The sequence below is a fragment of the Paecilomyces variotii genome (assembly GCF_004022145.1).
Source record: "Paecilomyces variotii strain CBS 101075 chromosome Unknown C8Q69scaffold_7, whole genome shotgun sequence".
In the NCBI taxonomy this organism is placed as follows: Eukaryota; Fungi; Ascomycota; class Eurotiomycetes; order Eurotiales; family Thermoascaceae; genus Paecilomyces; species Paecilomyces variotii.
In genome coordinates, this window is record NW_021167146.1 from 1,343,690 (window position 1) to 1,366,873 (window position 23,184).

The 23,184-nt window shown below is 47.4% G+C and overlaps 9 protein-coding genes across 9 annotated transcripts; 4 read left to right on the forward strand and 5 right to left on the reverse strand.

Moving 5' to 3' along the window:
* Positions 1-393: 393 nt before the first annotated feature.
* On the reverse strand, positions 394-1,516 carry C8Q69DRAFT_499464 (histidine phosphatase superfamily). Its single transcript, XM_028632327.1, has one exon. The coding sequence runs from the start codon at positions 1,066-1,068 to the stop codon at positions 415-417; it is 654 nt and encodes a 217-aa protein (XP_028484374.1). The 5' UTR covers positions 1,069-1,516; the 3' UTR covers positions 394-414.
* Positions 1,517-3,334: 1,818 nt separating this feature from the next.
* Positions 3,335-4,038, forward strand: C8Q69DRAFT_445649 (putative cis-3-chloroacrylic acid dehalogenase; the record flags this gene model as incomplete). The annotated part of the gene is made up of 3 exons (XM_028629078.1): positions 3,335-3,349; positions 3,441-3,815; positions 3,901-4,038. The coding sequence occupies 3 exons, from the start codon at positions 3,335-3,337 to the stop codon at positions 4,036-4,038; spliced, it is 528 nt and encodes a 175-aa protein (XP_028484375.1).
* C8Q69DRAFT_302481 (general substrate transporter) lies at positions 4,030-6,114 on the reverse strand. The gene is made up of 3 exons (XM_028627169.1): positions 5,748-6,114; positions 4,331-5,698; positions 4,030-4,281 (listed from the first exon to the last, which is right to left on the reverse strand). Exons 1-3 carry the CDS (start codon positions 5,833-5,835, stop codon positions 4,226-4,228), a joined length of 1,512 nt encoding a protein of 503 aa, XP_028484376.1. The 5' UTR covers positions 5,836-6,114; the 3' UTR covers positions 4,030-4,225.
* Positions 6,115-10,926: 4,812 nt separating this feature from the next.
* C8Q69DRAFT_403788 (alkaline-phosphatase-like protein) lies at positions 10,927-12,820 on the forward strand (the record flags this gene model as incomplete). Its single annotated transcript, XM_028628014.1, has 2 exons — positions 10,927-11,093; positions 11,158-12,820. The coding sequence occupies 2 exons, from the start codon at positions 10,927-10,929 to the stop codon at positions 12,818-12,820; spliced, it is 1,830 nt and encodes a 609-aa protein (XP_028484377.1).
* A 149-nt stretch (positions 12,821-12,969) lies between these two features.
* C8Q69DRAFT_434303 (major facilitator superfamily domain-containing protein) lies at positions 12,970-14,690 on the reverse strand (the record flags this gene model as incomplete). The annotated part of the gene is made up of 3 exons (XM_028628531.1): positions 14,175-14,690; positions 13,701-14,069; positions 12,970-13,639 (listed from the first exon to the last, which is right to left on the reverse strand). Exons 1-3 carry the CDS (start codon positions 14,672-14,674, stop codon positions 12,970-12,972), a joined length of 1,539 nt encoding a protein of 512 aa, XP_028484378.1. The 5' UTR covers positions 14,675-14,690.
* Positions 14,691-15,410: 720 nt separating this feature from the next.
* C8Q69DRAFT_522156 (xaa-pro dipeptidase) lies at positions 15,411-17,388 on the forward strand (the record flags this gene model as incomplete). Its single annotated transcript, XM_028633536.1, has 8 exons — positions 15,411-15,591; positions 15,672-15,968; positions 16,029-16,440; positions 16,518-16,604; positions 16,661-16,742; positions 16,806-16,917; positions 16,976-17,135; positions 17,195-17,388. Exons 1-8 carry the CDS (start codon positions 15,436-15,438, stop codon positions 17,386-17,388), a joined length of 1,500 nt encoding a protein of 499 aa, XP_028484379.1. The 5' UTR covers positions 15,411-15,435.
* A 399-nt stretch (positions 17,389-17,787) lies between these two features.
* On the forward strand, positions 17,788-19,823 carry C8Q69DRAFT_445654 (fungal-specific transcription factor domain-containing protein; the record flags this gene model as incomplete). The annotated part of the gene is made up of 3 exons (XM_028629079.1): positions 17,788-17,793; positions 17,855-18,799; positions 18,858-19,823. The coding sequence occupies 3 exons, from the start codon at positions 17,788-17,790 to the stop codon at positions 19,821-19,823; spliced, it is 1,917 nt and encodes a 638-aa protein (XP_028484380.1).
* Positions 19,824-19,900: 77 nt separating this feature from the next.
* Positions 19,901-21,737, reverse strand: C8Q69DRAFT_508097 (iron transporter; the record flags this gene model as incomplete). The annotated part of the gene is made up of 6 exons (XM_028632946.1): positions 19,901-20,197; positions 20,254-20,778; positions 20,827-20,984; positions 21,053-21,092; positions 21,153-21,316; positions 21,377-21,737. The coding sequence occupies 6 exons, from the start codon at positions 21,735-21,737 to the stop codon at positions 19,901-19,903; spliced, it is 1,545 nt and encodes a 514-aa protein (XP_028484381.1).
* On the reverse strand, positions 21,589-22,810 carry C8Q69DRAFT_302639 (hypothetical protein). The gene has a single exon (XM_028627170.1). The coding sequence runs from the start codon at positions 22,618-22,620 to the stop codon at positions 22,024-22,026; it is 597 nt and encodes a 198-aa protein (XP_028484382.1). The 5' UTR covers positions 22,621-22,810; the 3' UTR covers positions 21,589-22,023.
* Between the last annotated feature and the right edge of the window lie 374 nt (positions 22,811-23,184).

Below are 23,184 nucleotides of genomic sequence, written 5' to 3' on the forward strand. Positions count from 1 at the left end.
TTCCCTATACAAACCGGATAGCAGCTGCAACGGGAAGCTACCTAGATCGACCTGCATGGAATCAATAAAGACGGGAGTAGAACCATGGAACAGTTTAATTAATTAGATATTCAGCTCAGCTCAGAACAGCCGACGCATTGGGATAGAGTCGAGGAGCATCATTAGCTGATAGATTCCGGTGTCAATTAGTTCTTCAAGCAATCCAGAGATCATTCCCTTTTCATATGCTTTCTCAGAATCTTTGCTTCCGTGATCCTAGATCTTCACACCATGTAACTTATGCCCGTTAATTAGATTTAAATACCGTAGTTGACTAACCCCACCTGGCACTTTTGTGCTTCAGAATCAGATGGTCAGACTACAGGAAAAGAAGATATACTGACTTAAGTGTATCTATAAATAATGGCTCTGTTTCTAATCTAGAATTTCATCGAACTTGACGTTTCCATCTACGTCCTCTGAAACGGCAAAAGTCCGCCATCCAGCTGCTGGTACGGCAAAATGCTTATCGTCCATAATATGGGTGAGAATGCCACCATGAGAGACAATAACGATATCGCGCCGTCGATCTCCATTGCGATCCAACTCCTTGAACTGCTCGATCAAACGGCGTCGAACATTACGAGCCCGTTGATCGAGAGATTCTTTGTCCGGTGCATATGGCCCCTCTTTCACATACCAGTCTGTTGTCAATTTTGCCAGAGAGACGGTAGGGAAAGAAGCTTGTAACACTTTGATCTCGGATCCTGTGTCGCATGGTCGATCGGAGTGTGCCTGCAACTCCGGATCGAGAAGCAATGGAGCTCCATTTGGTATGCCTTCATTAGAACCCTGAATAAAGGCTTGCTGATCGATAATATCCCGGAACCCTTCGATCGCAGTATGAAGGGTGCGACGTAAAGGAGACGTGATAACCAGGCCAACGTCCTGTTTGTAGGGAAATGTTTGGTTGAGTCTTTTCGATTGTTCGATTCCGTTGGGCGATAGTTCGGGATCGAGAATGGTTTTGTCGTGGTGGATGTTGTGGACTCCTTCCGCGTGTCGAATTATATGTACCCGGTTGACCATGACTGAGTGGTAGGTATGTACCTGATAATATCGAACTAATTGAAAGCCTGGCGTTCAGTATATATAGATCGTAGAGAAAGAAAATAACAGGAGAGGCTGGGAAAGACTTAAAGCCCTAGTAACTTATAATATGTGTCGCCGTTTAAGTATGCTATAATAATAATAATTCCAACCTCTATCCCGGTGTGAAAGCTAGTCGCATATAAAATGGCCTAAAATTACGGCCGTGTGCTTTTCAGAGGATAATAGCAAGCCATTACGTGGTCACCGGAGCGGCCAAATGAATATTCTCCACCGTGGGTGTTAGCTGCGGCTGTCTATCTCTGCGATTGCGTGTGGAGCCTGGGATATCGCTGCTGAAGAGGGTGCAGAACATACTTACAGGGGAAGCAGGCAGGAGATTCATGTCTGGTCGACCAGGTGGGGTCTGGGATTCAAAGAGGACACAGAAAGAAAAAAAAAAAAAAAAAAAAAAAAAAAAAAAAAAAAAAAAAAAAAAAAAAAAGCTTCGAAGACGAAGAGACAGCAAGAGGCGAATTGATATAGATTCAGCTCACAAGGAGAGCTGGAGTTGTCGAGAGAAGATGGGCTCGGTGCGTCCCTCTGAGATCTCGCTTGTGGGCCGCTACTGTGATAATCTGACGTCCTGTATACTACTTCGGTAGGCCGTGGGCAGACGATCGCTCAACGCTAAAGAGTCCTACAGCAATTCGCGGTTCGCAGTGATTCTTTAAGATCAGAAATTTGATCTACTGCTTGCAAATTGTACCGCATGATGGTTCTCTAACTGAAATTGCATCTACTCGAGGACCAAGAAAGAATTGAAGGAATGGAAGGTAACCTTCCGCCACTGCGGCATAAGTTGCATACTTACACCATCCAGGTGAGATCTAGCGCGTGACGCGGTCGTTAATGTTAGACTATGTATAAAGGCCGATAACGGATCATCCCTGAGATCAAACCGTAAGATATCATATTAGATATAGTCTAGGCTAGGCCGTGCTAATTTGATGCCTAATTTTTGTGCTCCAGATAGACGCTAGTTGAGTATCCTAGCTTACGTGTTTCTAGTTTCCTGTTAACTATCTCATGTGGCTATGCAAGATGCTAAGATTGGAATATATAAAAAGGGTTGGAAGTGGGCAGTGCTCATTAGAAGATCCGCAATCTTAGAAGTTATAGGGGACTATTCAGCTATGACGACCAGAGGAGAGAAACGAGATGGTCTTATCATGTCTAGTGTGTAATGTTAGGCGCGAGTTAGGATAGAACAATTGATATATTGGGTGTGAGGATGACGGTATGTCACTTTGACCTGGTGTAGGTGTATATTGACTGCCTAAACTAATGCTGGGATATGGAAAAAGACGTGGACCTTATTCGAAAAAGAAGTCTCTCGAAAATAATTCAGACCAACCATGCTTCCCGCGTTGCAGAGGTGATCTCTCTGCTGGGACCTCCGCTCGCTCGAATTCCTCAAACGGAGTGAAGACAGTTTTTTGAATTCTGGGATAAAAAACGGTACCTCAATCCATACAAGTATCCGGTTCCCGTTAGTTACTAGTATGAAGCCTCAAGAGACCTGGTAAAACGCCGTTCCGAATGACAGAAAAATGTCTAGAAAGTTGCGAATCGCGCCTCGAGGGCGATAGTAAGAGATTTTTCCTGCAGTTTATATACGGAAAGTTCTACACTGGCTGATTACAGAGAGACCGACTGCGGGAGCTGATGAGCGGGTTCAGGGAAATGATTGTTGAACAAGGTGCATTTTAAGATATATTAGAGCTGATTTATTTCGATTCCTGTTGAAATAAATAGTTGTTTGTAATATTTTAGCGATTCAAGTAGGATAGAAACTCGGACCTTTTCACCTCCGATTTCAGTAATCAGAGCCACTACCTACCTATGTAAACTCCGCTTGCCTCGGCCCAATCTCCCCGCACGCGTTAATAGGCGTATTTGGCTTTCTGAACAAATGCGTCATGTCTGACGATCTAGAATAAATGGATTAATCTGTAATAGCTTCGGGGGAATATTCAGTGCTGTGAGTAAACCATATGCCACGTCATCGAAGTATAACTTACTTATTATATGGGAGTTGTTTCTGAGAGGAGTTGGCTTTGCGGGGTAGAGATTATCTTGTCTATTTATTTCAAGAAACATCCTTCTCGTGATATTCTGTCGTAACAATATCTGGATATTTTGATCTACTAGTTCATCAATCACTGACTTGATTCTAAACGGAAACTGGAATAAACCTCCTATAATGCCGCTATACGAGGTAATTATCAATCCGTTCCCTCGTCCCTTAAACCTTACCCATCTTCCAATTATTCCCATTGCCTACTTTCTAACTCCTCCTTCTGAGCTAGATCTATCATTCCACCCCCCTGACAACTATCCAAAAATCCCACCTGGCCCAATCCATCACATCCCTCCACAGCACAACATTCCGCACCCCCTCCCTCTTCGTAAATATTCGCTTCGTCGCCTCTGAGCCTGCTGGCGACTACTTCGTTGCCGGAAAGCCGACTCAGCCTACGTCTCCGAATCGCATCGTTGCGATGGTGCGTACGGGCGGGCCGGGACGGTCGAAGGAGACATTTGATGAGGTGGCGAGGAAGATCGAGGGAATTTGGGAGGACGTTGTTGTCAACACGGACGGAGGAGAGAAGGGGAGGAAGTTGCATTTTATTGTCTTTACGACGATTTTGGCGGCGGTGGAGAATGGGGTTGTTATTCCGGGGGTGAGTCTGCATTTTCATGTCTTTCGTTTGTGGTTTTGGATGGTGTGCTGGATGGATTCCTGCTGATGATACGTATCTGCGATAGGCGGGTGAAGAGGGTACTTGGCTGAAGAGTAATATGGCTTATTTCAGAGAGCAGGCAGAGGTGGGTAGGGATGAACATTTCAGGGATATGCTGCAGGAGATAGAGGAGAGGGAGGATTTGAAGGGTTTGGTGTTGTGATTGGTATATAGAGTATCGATCTATCATGTCTATCGGAAATAATATTTTAGTAAAATATATGACCCTCTCTAGAAATCGAACTGCAAGAGATGCATATTGCGCGCTGTGAGATTCTATAGATGAGACGGGGGACTCCGGAATCACGCCAAATGTGACGTTGCGATGCGAAATGTAACTGCTAATGAGATTACTCCTCGTCGTCGGCCTGCTGATTTCCCGGTGACTTCGGAAATAGCAATGGTTCTTGATGTCTGGTCAGTACAATATTCTCAGCTTGCACGGGACAACTTACCATCTTCTTGCGGTTCTTCTCCCGGCTTATTGGCTGAAGGTATGGCGTGGTATACAGCAGGCTCAAACATGGCGTTGATCTCCTCCAGCGTCTTGCGCGCGGTTTCCTTAACGCAAAAGTAAACGAAGGCGAAAATGAACACGTCAAATATTCCGAACAGAAGAAACGTCGCCCATCCCAGGCCGGACATGATATAAGGAGTGCTGAACGACCAGACAAAATTGAACAGCCATTGTGAGCCAACGCCCAGAGCGACGCCTGGCTCTCGGATGCGTGTTGGGAAGATCTCCGATGTGCATGGCCATGGGAGCGGGCCCCATGATAGATTGTAAATGCAGATGTCGAGGTAGATGAGCGAGACAGTAAGAATCCCAGCGGGTGTAATGTGTCCATCACCTGGTGGCTGATGCGTCTTGACCACCGCGGAAATAACAAGCATACACACGCACATCAATGCTGCTCCCACCATGAGGACTGGACGGCGGCCAAACCTGTCAGAGATGAAAAAGACAAAGATGCCACATGAAATGACCTTGATGGCACCGAAGAATCCAGTCAGCAGCAGGTCCTGGTCACCTGGGCCTGTGAGAAGTGAGAAGAATTGCGGTCCAAAGTACGCCAGCGCTGTCGACCCTGTCGACTGTTGAGCCATGAAAAACCCAAATCCAATGAGTAGCCTGTGAGCGTTGTGCCATTCGAATAATTCCTTCAGGCTGAGTCCGGCCATGACGCGTCTCTCCTCTTCTGCGCCTTGCTTCATCTCCATGAGCTCCGTCTCAACTATCTCGGAGTCACTAGCACGGAGCCACACGAGACTCCTCCATGCTTCGTCGTAGCGTCCGTTGGCCACCAACCATCGCACACTCTCCTCCAGGGTCAGCACGCCGAGGCCCATCAGTGCGCCCGGGACGATCTGGAGGCCAATTGGGATCTGCCATTGAATTGCCGATGGCTTCATATATTTAACGCCGTAATCAATCCAGTAGGATGCGAGAATACCAATGGTGAACGAAAACTGGTAGCAACTACCTAGTCGACCGCGAATATCCTTTGGTGATGACTCGGCCATGTAGATTGGCGCGACTGTCGAAGAGCCTCCGATACCAAGTCCACAAATGACACGGCCAAGGTAGAACGCTGAGATGGAATGCGTATTGAGTGTCTCAAGCACAACCCCAATGCAGAAAATGAGCGAACACGCCATGATTGCTGGCTTTCTTCCATATCGATTGGTAACCGGCCAGATGGCGAAACAGCCCACCAGAGCACCAGCCTGCTGGATGCCCACAGCGATCGAGCTGACTCGAGTTGCTTCCGACTTTGCATAGCTGAAATCATTCGCAAACTGTTCGAATGTTAAAACTCCGCCTGGGCAAATGTCAGCGATGAACATCAATACAGAACGGGGGCTACATGCCTATTACTCCAGAGTCATAGCCATATAACATCCCTCCACAGCACAGGACTGCAGCCAGCCAATAGATGCGAAAGCTCTCCAGCTTCATTTTAGCGATCAGATAGATCTCTACCCGGATTACTGGCCAGAATTAGCCTTCATGCAACGGTGGTCGACAACAAGGAAGCGACTAAAGCTGGTCGCATCGCAAGTTGCTTCGACGCTGACTCCGACGGCCTTAAATGCGAGACGGCGACATAGGATCACTCTTGATATAGCACGTTGATGCTTGTTACCTTCTACCTTCACATCTGCATTTGTTCCCGACAAATGTTTAAGCGACTTGCTCAGATCATGTCCCGTATTTGATGCGATAAAGGGGCCATATCTGATCCGGGCATCGGTTAGTTATGTCATCGAGATAGCGTCGCGTCGATCCACGCGGCCCATCGCATTCCATTTGTCTTTGCAGCCGACGGCCGATGTCGATTTAGAGCTGATGTTGCAAGATCGTGGGGGAAGCACGCCAGCTTGTTTCATCTTCGCAGCGCATTCGTAAGCTTATCATAAGTTATGGTAGATCCGATACGCGTGGCTTGACTGGGTCAAAGAAAGACATCATCTGAGGTACCCAGCAAGTATGTACTTAGCCATTCACCGTTGATCATTCATCCATCAAGTATCGAGGATTGGAGCAGCACCCCGTCCTTGTCTGACTGTGTCAAATATCCGTGAAGAGTCCTCGTGGCTTTGTGAATTGTGAAGTGACTTGGCCAAAAGACGGAGGTCTCCGCAGTGGATGAAACCGTGAAGCAGCTCGATGAAGATCGACCCACTACAGATATATCTCCTACTTCTTCCTCCTTAACTATTTTATTTTCATAACCATTCATACACAGGACTCCTGCGTATATGAGAACTCCAGAAAGAACTTCATCAGTAGTACGATATATACACCTTATGTGCCTTTATATACACGCTTCTGCAATCAATCTATCCCCAATAGATGTCGTTAAGCCATTCAAGATAATCCTTAGAAGGAAATTGAAAGCAACGTGGTTCTTGATGCAATCGCGAAACTATGATATATACAGCACTTCCAGCTCACTGGTGGTGATTGTTTTGCTACCGCTCCTAGGGAGGAGAATTTCTTCCACGGTCACATCACCACCACTATTGTCGTCATCACTGCCTGTCATACAGTGATAGAATAGCCTTATCTATTCAATTGTAATTCCAGTCCCTCAATTGATTGTACGACAATGGCCTCTCGAAAGGGAGACCCCTCAAAGAAAGGAGGCAATTCCAATTTGCCGTCCAAAGGTACGGTAAGTTCAGGGTCAAGGAATCTAAGCTCTCGCATATTTGACTAATAGTCTAACAAAATCATCAACCAGGGGCTTGCCCTATTAATTGGTACTATGTCCATTAAGATCTGGAACCCCTATCATCAGCTCAGATGTTTGAACTCATTTCTTCGTTCCTTTCCTTCTTTGCCTGTTTGTACGGGTGTTTTCGTGGGGCTCCCACAGCCGTCAAGACTAGTATCCTCTTTTCATCACAACCGCAAATAAGTTCACCATTTCCTTATTGATCCCTATATATCGGATCTAGAGATTCTGCTAGTTTGAACCTAAATATGAGAGCTGCTGTTGTTGGTTGTCTTGTCCTCTACTTGAGAGTCATCGTGAACAAAGCCAAAAATATGTTGACGACCACGGGAATATTGTATCCGACACCCATATCATTTTATAGCACAACAGACGTTCGACCAGGATTATGCTAAGTGGAAGCAAGAGCGACAAGCATAGGAATGGAATCTCTTTATCGCCAACAGGAGTCACCCTGGTATAATCTGGCCGCAAGGAACTACGACCCGCAACGCTGAATCCGTCGATAGGGAGGAGGCCATATAGGATGAGGAATGGGACGGTTTCGGACAGACGAAGGCCAAGACTAATGAGGTCTTCGCGTGGCTATGGCGTTTCTCTACTTTAAAAGTTTTTTATTTGTGACCAAACAACGAGGACGTTGTTTTTCTCAAACGGGGGGAGCTGGCCCTGATTCTGCCAGGGCTCATCGCCCCTACAGTATTTAGGCAGCTACAACAGTATCTTAATAGGATCATCACTTGACACCTTGCTTTCATGGCATCATCCGGGTCTAGCCCGACCATCTCCATAACAGTACCTCCAAAACATACTCCTATGTTGATGAAAACGGCGCGATGACATCGGAGAGCCGTGCCGGGCTGTCTGGTTTTGCTCAGGAGGGATAGGGTAGATATAAACTAGTTGCAGAGACTCTGGGCGACGTCTATCGGGATCTATTATCTTCATCAGAATTCTGCACTATCCTCGTTAAAATTAGATTACTAACGTTGTCCTGATTCATCCCCATCCCAAGCACGATGAAGTGACTCCGATGTTCAAAAGTTTCTGGTACATCACTCTCCGAAGCGTCAGCTCTACATAGATCTCGACGCATATGGCACAGGATTCTCCGCGGTAGACCACTTCGAGTTTACCGAATACCTTCCAGCCTCACTGAAACCTTCCCGTCTTTTAAGAATATAAATTCTCATCCATATAGGAAACTTACTTGATATCAAGATCTAGAGGGGAAGCTTCTCCCAATTCAACTGAAACGTGTGGGTCGGAATCCCTCCTACGGCATCTCCACCGTCGAATGCGATTCCATACCTCGTTCGCTTTTTCGATGAACCAAACCGTGGTGCTGAAGATGGCGCAGATCGCACCAACTTTAATGGTGATTGTCCAAAATGGAGTCATTGTGAGAGCAGAGTAGAATTCACACAGTAAGGGAGCAGGGACAAGGAAATGGGTACTTGAGAGGGGAAAAGAAAGAGAAACAAGCTGCATGGCTGGGGATTATTAAATAGCGTTGGTAAACACTACATTCAAGGCAATATTTGGGAAGGAACCTTTTAGATCTGGTTGTGGATGGAAAGAAAGGATGGGGAATTAAGATGGAAAGAACGCCTGATAGAAAAAATGCAGGACCAACACAGCGGGAAACAGTGAGCAAGCATCCTCCGAGGATCAAGCAGTGCGTATAGATAATGCCAGAGTACCGGTGTTCTGAAATATAGGATTCTCTGAGGTCGTGTTGGACTTAAGGGGCACGCGTTTCACTGGCAATTAATCTACTCATACATAACACGTCCAGCTTAGAATCGATGGCTGAAACTTGCAAGTAGCACACAAATTGCCTTCGTTTTGACCAAGCCATTTATAGGGATAAAATCAAGATCGGTTTTACTGGGCTTCGCATATCATCCCTTACATTTCTACAAGAGAGGAAAACAACAATAGAACTGGTTTCGAATCTGTCAATCCATATACACATCAGAAGCAAGCGATAGCAAGATGAAAAATCTCAATGGTGACTAAAAGCGCACCAATCTCTATCAGGCCATTTGTTGACTCCTAGACGCCGACGGACAAATATACTGAAACTATACATATGTATCGGCTTGTTGTCCCTTCTTGTTTCAAAGCTTGCAGTCAAGGGAAAACCTGAGAAGCTCGAACCAGCCTCAATGAAGAACTGCCTTATCCATTTCTTAGGGCTCTTGAATGGGCATATTGAAGTGGTTTTCACAGCCCTGCACAAGGCTTGTGGAGTCTTTTCTGGAAGTATTTTCGGTTCGAATTCATACCAGGCATGGAGATAGAGACCGCCCTTATTGATATGAAGCAATGTAAGGATTCTCACCTTGGCCAGACGATGCTTGTCAAAGTGGCAAACGTGTGTAACGAATGGACGTTTATCAAGATGCCTCAGCGTCAGAATCTTACTATAGTAAGCTTTAAAACCATCAGGATCTTTAAGAGATCTTCTGAAATCCTCCATCAGGTGGAGCTTATTGCGGAATGTGATAGTAAGGCAAGGACAAATATCCATCTGTCCAGCGACCAGCATGCAGCCATATCGTCCATAAAGTTGTAGATTTCCAGGATATGTCTCTGAGAAAATGTATGGAGAAATAAATAACCGCAGGAAACACCTGTACCATGCCGAACGTGGGTGGAGGTTCCAACATTCATAACAATATTCCCAGCGTTCATTTCGAAGCTGGCGGAGTAGGTGTATTCTAGGACGGCTCTCTATCTCAGCATTACGGCATAATATTGGCCGTATTTCGCGTGGAAGGAGCTCACGCAGGCTTGTTCCTCGGGCCTTGAGAAAGAAGAAGTAATAAGCGTATAAATGTTTGCAGCTCAAAGATAAGCATATTTGGTCTGGTGTTGAAAGGAGATCGAAGATTATATCCAGTATCTTTGATGGAATCTCCGTGATAAACGTTAAGTCCTGCCGTTGGAGTACGGATTTTGTTATAAAGCGACGTATCCTATCCATCTTGGTTGTTTGAGGCTGATGCTAAGGAATAGTCGAGGCAGAGAAAAGGCCTGATAGAACAGACCCTTCCGCTTACTAGGCAGATATGGGAGACTTCCACAGATCTTAAGTCATTCTTGCGTGATCCTTAAGCTTTTTTCGAAGGATTAAGTAGTAATGACAACCTCGCTTTCCAAGGCGGTCTTTCTAGACTATAAGCTATTCTTTCATTATATATACCAACCAATTTAGAGAGGTTAATGCTTTATTTGTGAGGCCTATAGAATGACTTATTCAGGCCAAGTTTATAATCTGTCAGAACATAATAATTCCTTTATCATCATCCGTTAACGTTAAAAGACACCGCTTTTGGGTCATTCACCGCTCTTGACCCGTCTTGGAGGTAAGTATTTATTCCGGCATTGAGTACTGAGTACTTCAAGCTACCTATATTGCACAGATCACATAAGCACGCAATTATAGAAGTGAATGACTGATATATCTAACTATTTCAAGAAGGGGATGTAAACAGTCTAGATGCTTGCGTCAAATAGCCGACAGCCGACGGCCGATGGCCGACCAGCAGCCTTAGGCCCTCACTCGAGACAGCTGCGACGTGGACACGACGACGATCATGGCAGGTGGGTTGGATCTCTGAGGATGAAGAGTACCTAGTGATCAGTTAAGCTCGAGTATAAAGATGGAGCTTCGTCCCCTGAAGATGTGCTTCCGGAACCGCGACAAGTCGATCTCCCAGGGAAGTTCTATGAACAACGCCCTGCTTGTCATTGATTGGTTACTTTAAGTTATCACGTTTACCAGGAATACCTCTCTAAATATGGCTGCAGCGCAGAAACGTCCAAACTTCCTGGTCATGGTCGCTGATGACCTGGGCTTTTCTGACGTTGGGTGCTTCGGAGGAGAGATTTGGACCCCCAATATCGATAAGATTGCCCTAAACGGCGGAATTCGCTTTACGGATTTCCATGCTGCTGCCGCTTGCTCGTGAGTTGTGTTTTGAAGGAATTCTGGTGGGAAAAGAAACGGATAACTAATGGTGGGATTCAAGACCAACCCGAGCGATGATCATGACGGGAACAGACCACCACATCGCAGGTCTGGGAAATCTGGTCGAATGGACGAACATTTCCGGCCAGAACGGGCCTAAGGGCTCCCAGATGAGCACTGCCCCGCAACGGGGAATGCCTGGTTATGAGGGCTACCTGAATGAGCGTGTGGTGGCACTGCCGGAAATCCTACGCGATGCAGGCTATCACACCCTGATGTCTGGAAAGTGGCACTTGGGCCTGACTCCCGAACGATCCCCGTACAAACGTGGCTTTGAACGATCATTTGCTCATCTTCCCGCATGCTCGAACCACTACGCTTATGAGCCTCCTCTGGAGGAGAATGAGAATCCGCCGACCTTCCTGGAGGCGAGTTACATCGCCTTGCACATGGAGGATGATCACTATGTCAAGAAACTTCCGGACGGGTGGTACTCCTCCGATGGTTATGGCGACAAGATGGTGGAGTATTTGAAGGAGTGGAAGGCAAAGGACGATGGACAGCCGTTCTTCTCTTATCTGCCCTTCACCGCACCTCACTGGCCTCTGCAAGCCCCGAGGGAGTATATCGAGCACTACCGGGGTGTATACGATGAAGGCCCAGATGTTCTTAGAGAGAAACGTCTTCAACGACTGAAGGAGCTGGGCATGATCAAGGATGATGTTAAGCCTCATCCGGTGGTGGCGGAAGAGGTCAAGGAATGGAAGGACTACACCCTTGAAGAAAAGAAGAAATCATGCACTGCCATGGAAGTCTATGCAGGTATGGTTGAGTGCATAGATGCCAACGTTGGCAAAGTCGTCAACTACCTCGAAAGCATTGGTGAGCTCGACAACACTTTCGTGTGTTTCATGTCCGACAATGGCGCAGAGGGCGCGGCTTACGAGGCCTATCCCATGGTGCAGAGCGGCGTTATGCCTCATCTGCAGAAATACTATGACAACAGCATTGAGAACCTCGGAGCTGGCAACTCCTTCATCTGGTACGGACCGCGCTGGGCTCAGGCTGCAACAGCACCGTCTCGTCTCTACAAGGCATACACTACTGAGGGGGGTGTCCGAGTACCGTTCTGTGCTAAATTCCCCAAGAGTGTCGAAGTCTCTGATTCTGCCAAAGGCATCACTGATCAATTCGCAACCGTCATGGACCTTGCACCATCTATCCTCGACATGGCAGGCGTTAAACACCCTGCCCCGACGTATCAAGGCAGAGAAGTCGTCCCCATGCGTGGCAAGAGCTTCTACCCCTGGGCAGCTGGCAAGGCAGCCAGAATCCATGACAAAGACTTTATTCAAGGTTGGGAGACGTGTGGTCGTGCTGCTCTTCGATACGGGGATTGGAAAATTGTGTACATACCCAAGCCAAAGGGACCGGAGCGCTGGCAGCTCTACAATCTGGCTAATGACCCTGGAGAGGTGGACGACCTCGCTGAGGCAGAACCAGACCGTTTGAAGGAGCTGCTGAAGCTGTGGGATCTTTATGTGATTGAAACAGGAGTGATTCCGCTCTGCCCTGACCTGGGTAAGTTTCTCGAGGCAACTGAGGCGCAAATGCCTGAGAATGCTTGGATGGAGTACGACTACTGGAAGAAGGGAGCCAGAGATGAACCAGAGAAATTTATGCGGAAGCCGCCACGCTTCCAGCGTGTTGTCAAGCAGTTTTAGACGACTACGGGCCTTCTGTTAATATGAAGCCAAAGTCGCCTGCTCGTTATGTCTTATGAAGCTTATTGTAGCAAAATACCCACGAATGCAAGTCATGTATTGGAAGGTACGAATTCACTACTGATGCTAGGCCGTCTCCTGGAATCAATCTAACATGAAACACCCTTCTCCGTAGATTGGTCATTCGTCTTTCCATCGCCCCATTGGATATTATCGTAGCCGTTAGCCCTCAGGTACTCCTTCCATTCCTCATCTACATTTCCCAGACGATTATCCAAATCTGGAATCACAAACCAAGCTATCAGCGCACCTAAAACCGCAAATCCCGATCCAATCAAGAACACAGCCTGAGTCCCGCGAAGAGAATCATCGCCCCAGCTAGCCAGAATCGGTTTGAAAACCTGCGTTCCGATAGCAGCACCAGCTTTGCTCCACGCCGCAGCGAAACCTACCCCATGACCACGAAGAGCAGTTGGAAAACTCTCCGTCGTAGTCACAACGATGGTAGCTCCAGGCCCAACTTCACCCAACGTAAGAAAGATTCCATATAGAACGATAAAGAGAGGAAGTATTGTCTCGATTGGTCCTAATGCTCCTCCCAAGATGAAACCTAGAAGAGCTTGGAGGGTGTAGCCTAAGGCCATGGTCTTTCGTCGGCCAATTCGATCGGAGATGAGACCGCCAATGAACGCACCGGGGATGTAGAAGCAATTTATGATCGTCCCCCAGGCCATATTAAGGACAAGAGAGGATGAGGGGTTTACCCGATCCAGGATCGTGGAAGAGAATAGTCCGAAGGGGTAGGCTATCCAGTTATATCTGAACATAACTATGTGTCAGACATCTCTTGGAAACGGACGATCCTGAGATAAGTACTTACAGAAACCAAGACGCACAACATCCCAACATAGGTCGCCAGTACTTCTTCACCGCTAGTAGATACGGTACTCTTTGTTTTCTCATAGAGCTTTTCCTCTCAACCGAACTGGCCATCATCTTGTATCGGAACCAGAAGATGGATAGAGGTGGTATGACGCCTGTAGCTAGAGAGATGCGCCATACGGCATTGTAGTGCTTTATTTCCTGGTGATAGCAAAGTAGCAAGATGAGAGGTATGAGGGCTCCGAATGCCCAGCCCAGAGATGATCCTGCATCTGAGATTATGGCCATGATGATTCCTCTGCGATTGCGGGTCTTGGATTCTTCGTCAGTCGCTTCTGCGGCACCGGCGCCTGCTACGGGGTATTCTCTGTTTAAATAGTATGGTTAGATATGAGTCTCTTATATGTCGATATTTGGGACAATGTAAGTCGTCGTATGCCCAAAAAAAAGAAGAAAAGGAGCATCTACTAACCCTCCAGCCCCCACTCCAGCAATTCCTCGTGCAACAATCAACATCCAGAACATGCCCTTCTGCGTTACGCCGCTAGCACCAGCACTCAACGCTATTCCAACGACCAGAATCGAAGTCGTCAGTACCGCGCCAGCCCTGCGTCCCACTCTGTCTGAGATGTATCCGAACGAAAGCATCCCAAATATCATACCTACCAAGAAAGAATTGGATAGCCGTGAGGCGATTGACGTGGTGAGGGAGTTTGGATAAATTACTTCCATAACTAGTTCGACGTTACCGATGATTGAGGCGTTGAAACCGTCGGATCCGATCGCGAGGGCTGAGAAGATGATCATGAGGATGGTCGATAGCTTCGATGGCTGGTTTTTGATTTCCTGGGATACATTGTCACTCTTGCTTGGTGGTCCTTCGGATGCCACTGTGATGTTGTTCTCTGCTTCCTTCTTGGTGAGTGGATGCGATATCTGTGTGATTTCCATTGATTCTTCTTCGATCGACATGATCAGTTGAAGAGGGAGGTCCTCATACAGTGCGTGCCTTTTTCATGATTCTAACTCCTCCGACTTATGTATAAATGGTTAATCCCATCGGTAAATGCCGACATTCTTCGAAATCATCATTCTCAGGACAGCAGGGTTGCAGATAAGATATCCCCGTCTTTAGTATATCTATAGCAGCTAATTATGCCAACGAATGCAGAGTTAAACTACCTGCGCTACCAAATTTGGATATGTTATCCTGAGGAGGATCTTTACGGTGAGACGCTTAGTAGCTAGTCTTCCAGTGGAGAGATAAGATGATCTTTTCAGTGAGATCTCTTCTGGCAAGACCCCAAGAAATGGCATATCTTCCCCTAACCGCATACGTCGTTTGTTTTCTCGCTATCTGATTAACTGGCCTCTAACCTTTTAGCAAAAGGTGATGTTTTAGAAGAACAATTGTTGGCATTTCGACCTATACTATAACATTCAACTGCAGGGATGGCGGAGAGACCGACAGCGGGGTCTCCGCCCGCGCCAGATGGACACGCGACTCTCTCTCTCTCTCCATCCTTGACACATACCGATGGACTACAGTTGCTTGGCATCCTACTAATACGCAGGCCAGTTTCTCGTTTATAATTACCTTGCCCTCATTAGCACTATGTTAAATTAATTAGAAGGTGCAACTGTCTGATTCTATCAGTACCTAGGTACTCTGAATGATCAATAGCTAGAGGCGACCTCTCACTGCTGTCCTCCCTTTCTCCAGCTATCGAGGGATGACTTTGTCAAAACAGGGGCCAGTGTTGCCACAATTCGCGGGTAATGGTCTCCTGCAGAATAAGAGAACGAAGAACAGGTCTTCTGTCCGTGATCTATTGCGAGTAGCAGCCACATTTCTTCTTATCGGCTTTGTTCATCGAGTTTACCAAGGAGTAAGCGTATACCCTCTCGTCTAATGATAATGCCATTCATCTTTTATCAATGAAAGTCGAAATGGCTAACACAGATCTAGACACCAATTCTGAGCTTCTCCGGAAAGTATCATGGGGCCATTGACCACTCAGTATTAAAACCACTTTCGTCGCCAGACCTGGAGTCTTTTCAACGATGTTCAATAAAAAACCTCCTTGACACAGATCTTTACTTCCTGAAAAATATAAGCCCAGTGTCATTCTCGGAATACCAGTCTCGCAGAGACCGGTTAGCAAATGCTCTCGTAGCAGATGGCGCAGATGCTTTCTTGGTAGAACCGGGCTATACGTTCAAATATTATGCCAATGTCAGTCAGGTGGAATGGGAAGTCTGGGAGGTAAGTATTGGATACGCCATTTCATTGCATATTCATGTGCTCTAGTTGATACCCATGCAGCCGGAAGAGAGGCCGTTTGTGATGGTTGTGAGACCAGTCCTTGAGCCGGAGACCGGAAAGATCGTATCCAATACCACTTTTCTCTGCCCGTCTTTCGAGGCGGAAAGAGCTCGACTGCTGGATATGCCTTTTGCAGAGCCAATCCAGATTATTCCGTGGGAAGAGCATTGGAATCCGTACGCTACCTTGATGTCGTCTGGGATTTTTGAAGACTTGAATCACGCCCCACGGCTAATGGTCGATGAAGAGATGAGAGATTTTATCCAGAGAGGTTTCTCGAAGGAAGGCTTTGATGTTATTGGATTAGGAGGCAGGGTTGAGGCTGTCAGGCAGACCAAGTCTCAGGAAGAAATCGATATCTTGCGAGCTGTCAACACTGGGACAGTAGAGGCAGTGAGGCAAATGAGGAAGTGTCAGTTTCTTTCCAAATAGGACATTGCACTGCAGTTCTTTCAACTAACACATGCGGCACTTTAGGCCTTTATCCAGGTTTAACAGAAAACCAAATCATAGAAGTCCTCGATAACACCATCCGAGCAGCTGGGATGGAGCCGTTCTTCGATATTGTATTATTTGGTGAGATCAGAAAGGCGCAGAATAGGTATTCGGCTTATGGTTAATTCCCTGAACAGACGAAAATGCCTCGAATCCGCATGGCGGTACCAACGGGACCAAGGTTCTCGAATCAGAGTCATTTGTCTTGATCGATGTTGGGTTCGTGAACAGACTAGAATCCCCTTTATACATACACGATATCTAACCTCTATGATACTGCAGGGCACATCTCCACGGGTACTCCTCAGACATCTGCCGGACCTTCTTCCCGCCATTTCTCAAGAAGCCGGAACACAATGAGGATATCCCTCCTCGATTGAGGAAGAAACTTAAGGTAACTGACCTTCATGTCTCAATATCTCTCGTATGAGAGGTTAATACAATTGTTGTAGGTTTGGGATATTATCTTTGAAGCTCAGACTGCATCGATTCATCAAATGCGAGCTGGTGCAACTGCAGCCAGTGTTGATCTAGCTGCACGAGCCGTGATCACGGATGCTGGTTATGGGGAAGCCTTTACACACCGTGTCGGGCATGGAATCGGTATAAAAGGTTAGAACATCCGCCCTAACATTGACTGAAGACTCTCATAACTGAGACACTCCCTGCAGCGCACGAGAGCCCTTACCTTAATAAGGGAAATATACATACTATCCTGGAGACAGGAATGGCATTCACGTCTGAGCCTGGAATATATTTAGTTGATGAATTTGGTGTCCGACACGAAGATATCCTCCTGGTTCAGGAGGATTCAGACCCCATTCTTCTGACTGGGCAACGGGCACAGGGGCCCTGGGATCCGTAGGCAGTCTTCTTTGGATGGATTTAAAGTATTGATATTCCTTTGTATGGATAGACAATAAGCAGCTCGTATTATTGGCTCATTGGTTAGCTAGCTTTATTTACTTTCACGCGGCTAACATTATGTGTTTCTTTTTTGCTTACTTTAGAAGAGAGAATAAATCTTGGACCCAGCTAACGATGATTACCCCGAGAGTTAGCCCCGAATGGCCTAGTGAAAGCGCCGAGAATGCGGGGAGAGTTAAGGAACAATTGATTGATTGATTTCTTGATAGATTGATTAGACTTATTGCTGAAGCACGCGATCCATGTGGGGCACGGCCTCATCATCTCCCCCAAGTTCCGCCCACGTTGACCTTCACCCGACACTTTCTGGTCGCTTATACATGATAGCGATGACATTATGGAGGTATCTGATATCCCTACTTTGATTCTCTAAAAAGAGAGGTTTTGCTAACTCCAATTGCTAGTCACAGGAGCCGCGGGGCATAGGCAGGTCCGGCCCCCGAAGAAAGACCGGCTGTATGACCTGTCGACGCCGCAAGGTACGATGTGACGAAGCGAAACCGGTCTGCTCACATTGCACCCGATTAAGAATTCAGTGCGTATATAATTCTCCGTCGGAGACACCGCGGCGACGAACTGCAAGACGAACTACCCCAGCAACGCACAGAGCTACACCCGCATATACTCCTCCGACAGCACCAGAAGCAGAGGCAACACTTCTCGACACAGCGACGCATGAGCACGAGCGAAGGACTGAAGGCTTGTTTCAATCTCTGGGAGGACTGGACGCATACAGCCCGAATTTCTCTGCTGGATTCGATGTACATGAGTTCATTGGGGGGATTACGTTAGAGTTGGAGCAGAAACAACAGGGCTTGAGCGATGAGGCGCTGAACCAGGGTACTATATTAAATACACTTGTTTTCCCTTCAGAGGTATTTGGCAATGGTGGAGAGAGCTACACAAGCTCAACTGCAAATGTACCATCTTTGGTCAGTGATACGCGACGCGGCAGTTCTCCTAGTCCTTGCAATGCGAGTCCGTGTGCCGAAGCTATCGACCTGCCAACTGGAATATGGTCCTCAGCAAAGTCTGAATATGAAGAGCATCTTGTGCGACACTTCGAATCCATCGAGTCTCTCCCTGCCATTTTCGTCCCTTTGGGTGCTGAATGGAAGTTTGCGAGACCGGCGATTCTAGCACTCGCCAAGGGATTCAGCCCCTTAATGAACGCTATTTACTGCTTCTCAGAAGTTCACAAGTCACGCCAGGATGAAAGAGCATGGAGATGGGCCCCATCTTATTACGCACTCGCGAGCGCTGAGGTTCAGTCACGCATGATGGACGATATAGACGGTAGCACTCTCAGGAAAACATTTGCTGCTGTCTTCTTGCTTATGTTGTCTGAAGTATTATCCTTCTCACCTGTCCCTGTTTCTCTAATAATCTACTAACTCGCGATGATAGCTGCTCTCGACTTCGGACCTTGGAAGGCCGGGTCATTCCTTCCTCCATTCGGCATATCTCTTGCTGAAGAAATTCTACTGCAAGACCAAATCGTGGAAGGGCCTTGGTCATCTCTTAGTTTCTTGGATTTCGCTATTCGATGTGAAATCTCTCATCGCAGGCAGGGAAGGAGACCCTCTCGTCGAACTGGGTGATCTATCATCCTCCGATATCGACTCCGAACAAGTGAGTCCAGTGGTGGACCAACAGATGACAGCAGCAGAAAATGAAATCGACAAATCTATATCGAGTCCGGGTTACCTAATCTACGATGCAATCGTAGGCCCCGCTTTCACCTTTTTCGTCAAAGCCCAGCAAGTCATACGGCGTATCGTCCGTATCGACCTTCATCATCGCAGCCGCGGCACCCTGAATGACGAATTTGAGGTCCTCCAAATAGCACATAAGGTCGGAGCTGATCTGGAATCTCTCTGGAGCTCGCGACCCCCAGTGTTGGATCTTTACGATAAACCTGACGATCTCTGCGATACACTGTCTGGTTCTCTTGCTACGGAGATATGCAGGACATTCAGGCAGTATGTTGCCAACTTTCTCGCCAACTTCATCTACCTACATCGTGTGGCTTTTGCCATCTATCCACGAACAGATCGAGTAAGAAGTGCCGTGGACAAGATTATCCGTCTGGCAACCGTTGAGCTGGGCAATTCCCGGTTCTTGCCTGTCAGCCTTCTGTGGCCTCTCTTCATTGCGGGTCTGGAAGGGACACTGCCCCAGCGTCAGTGGATCATCAACGAGATCCGGCGCATGGCTGACAGTGATAGCGAGATTACCTCGCGGCACCCTAACGCAGAAAAGGCCCTGCTGCTTCTGGGTGAGATGACGCGCCGGCAGGATGAGTCGAAAGCGTTGGCCGATTCTCGATGCGTCAGAAGAGAGATGTTTCCAGACTTCTTCATTATGATATGAGCAGTTATGGAAAAACTTCCAGCCATCCATCCAGAGTCATGCCAGTATCGTAAAGACCAGAAAGTTCGGCTATCGTTTCAGAAACTGGCTTCTCTTCTGTTCCTGTGTCCGACCCGGTTCGTCCGACTTGGTGACCAGAGTTTGTCGCCACCGAGACACTTCGACGTGTGCAGCAGATGCCCTCTCTCCCTCCTTACGTATACGGCGAAACATATTGCCGCCACTGCAACCGCGCTGTAACTGATAAGAACAGGATACTTGAACTGCTCTGGGAGAGGGAACATAATCGTGGATGCAAAAGACAGAAGCTCAAAGATATTCTGCAGCGCCATCTCCGTGGATGAAAAGCGTGCTCGTGTACCCTCATCGGTATTCTGCGCAACGTAGATTTGTTACTAGCTGGCCTTTGCTAACGGGAGTCATAACATACCTCCTGAACCAGAAATTGTACAGCCAGATCAAACCCCCACAGCCCTAGCCGACTCAGAGCAACTCCCAAGATGAGGCAGAGCGCAACCAGTCGCGAGCTGGGATCCAGAAACAAAAATGCCGCCGCGGATGCTGCAAGGCAGGCAAACTGGTAGTTTATGAACCACAGTCCGGACCTCACCGGTCCGATCTTGTTCATGGCTAAGGGAGCAGCCCACGTGCCTGCTAGCTCCGCTACGACAGCACCAATTCTCATACAACTTACCTCAAGAGAGTTAAATCCAGTATGCAGCAGGTATGTGACCATCTGCGCGCCAAAAGACAAGACGGTGAGGTACAGAACGCTCAATGCAAAAGAAGGGAGACACGCGGGACTGGTTACATATTCCCGCCATGGTTGGAGGGCGCTTTTGGTATAGGTCACTGCTCTTTGCAGGAAGCCTTCATTCATGGGCTCTGATGGTACATTGTTGTCATCAAGCGCGGAGTCGCGCCCCCGTGCAAGCTCTGGTACTGCTTTGTAGACCTTTTCAAAGTTAGATTTGCCTACCCACATACAGACAGATCTGCTCACCTGAGCAATGGCGAGATACTCCACAAGAACTGAGGATGCATTCAGACAGAAGACCGTCCAGATAGCAGCCCTTGTGGAGAAACTGTCGACAAGTGAAATAAAGACTGGAGCAAATAACTTGCAAAAGAGATCAATACGTCTCATTGATGCATTCAACTCTGGGGTCATTCATCAGTAGCTGTGATACCTTCAACAGGTTTAGATTTAGCACTAATTGGAATCTTACCTTGTCTGGGAAGACTAAGGCTATCTGAGACGACAATTACCTGTACAGAATTAGCATGGAGGATTGCCAAGCGATTCCCAGCAGAGAGCAATGAACGTACCCAGTCTCTCTCCACAGCCACTGTATTCACAACAGAAGCCAACTTTTCAATGCAAGCGAGCAGAGCCGCAATTGAGAACAATGGCAACACCACGGCCGAGTTTTTCGATGCCAGAAGGGCAACAAAGCACAAGCAAGAGCCTGCAACAGGTACTCTCTGCCATACTAGCATCAAGTCAGCGAAATACCTTTGAAGCGTCTATCCAGGATAACCATAAACCTTACCGATTGACTTTCTCAAAACGCTGAGTCTATTCGACCGATCAACTAACGACCCCAACCACGAAGACAAAACGATCGCAGCCAACGACCGCACCAGAGCATAGATCGAAGCGTAAAGCAACGTTGCCGGGAAAATTGAAGCGAGGAACAAAACCGCACCGAATTCGAACATGCGCGAACTCCATGTTGAAAGGAAATGGGAAATATAGAGCCTTCTGCACACGCCTTGAGATGGTGCGGTTCTATGGTTCGATGAAGTCTCTTCGGGATTCGTAATTAGAGGCGAAGACGAATCGTCGTAGACGACGAGGGAGTCGTCTGTGCTTGAGTGTGCCAATTCCTGTGTTTCTGTTCCTGGTGACATATTGTCTGGTTTATAGTGTTTTATTCGATAAATATCATTTCTCATGGAGACCAGGTTCGAGAGACATCTACTTGAATCTGAATGTTCGTCGTGGGAGATCTTTTACCTCTTAGTGGGTTTCCCGATCGTCCGCGCGTGGTACGAGGCGGCTTTTGAACCGCCCGAGGTCCATGGTTGAACTCAAGTGAATCCCTATCTAACTATGTCTTTCCAACGAAAATATCTCCGTATCTTGTCTGGTTATATTCATAAGCCTATCGAGAAGTCAGATTGTAACGCCCTTTTGCTACGACAAACTCTCCGCTCTGTTCTTCAAATCGCCCGCCTGGACCTCAAATGCATTCACGAGTTGTTTCCCCAATGTCATCTCAACCGCTACTCCTCCAAGAACCTGATAATACGTCTCCCAACTATTATACCACGCCGTGTTTTCATCAACAGACACAACCTGGGACACATGCTCAGCAAGCACAAGCGCCGGTGCCGGGCTATCATAGCGCCAAACGGCAGTGGTCTCTTGGTCCGAGAGACTAGTAATGATCTCGTAGCTCGTAGCCTTGACGTCCGTGGGTGGGAAGAGGCCCGCATTGGTAAAGCGCATGTGCGACCCCGGCTGGTAGGGAGGCGGGGTGAGCAGCTTAACGTCTATCACAAAGGTATTCCATGAATGGTAATTGTCGAAATCAGTGAGGATGCTGTAGACGAGAGAAGCTGGTGCGTGGATGGTCGTGTTGGCACAGGCAGTGAATATCGCGTTTTCTGTGCCATAACTGGGGGTGGAGAGAATTGGGCAGCCGCTTTCGGCTTCGCCGGCAGATGCGAGAGGAGCAGAAAGGGTGATGATAACGAGCAGAAAGATGATACTTGATAAAGATTTCATCATTGTGTACGATGTTTCATCATCTCGGGGTATATCTATTGCTTTTCCCCTCTTCTTCTTCGGGGTTGGCCGCGTAGATATGTTTCAAGAGGAAAAGAAGACGTTTAAAAAGAGCCCTCGTTGTCTTGAAACAGAAACAGCCTTGGCGGAGCTCAGCCTCATAGTTACTGGCGGCTGTTTAACTAACTTGCAGGGGTGTCTTTAACTAAACTCTAGGCCTCTTTAACTAGAATCACCCTGATCACGTGTACAGAGCCGCAGACCTCGGGACCAACTAATCCCTTCCCGATTAGGAACGTCCCCTCGTGGGGGCCATAAGGGACGTCTCTCTCCATCGCTCACCTTTCAATGATGATCAGAAGATGTTCATGTCCGTGCTATGGCACTGGATAGAGCTACAAACAATCCTATTCTACAGACAGAACTAACCAACGACCGCACAGAAATGCTACAAAACTCCAATCATCAGAGGCAACTACACAGTGTGCTAACGAATTCATCCCGAAGAGCCTGGGCTAAAACCTCGTCTCCAGTATGGGCCAGCTAACTAGCTCCAACTTAAGCATC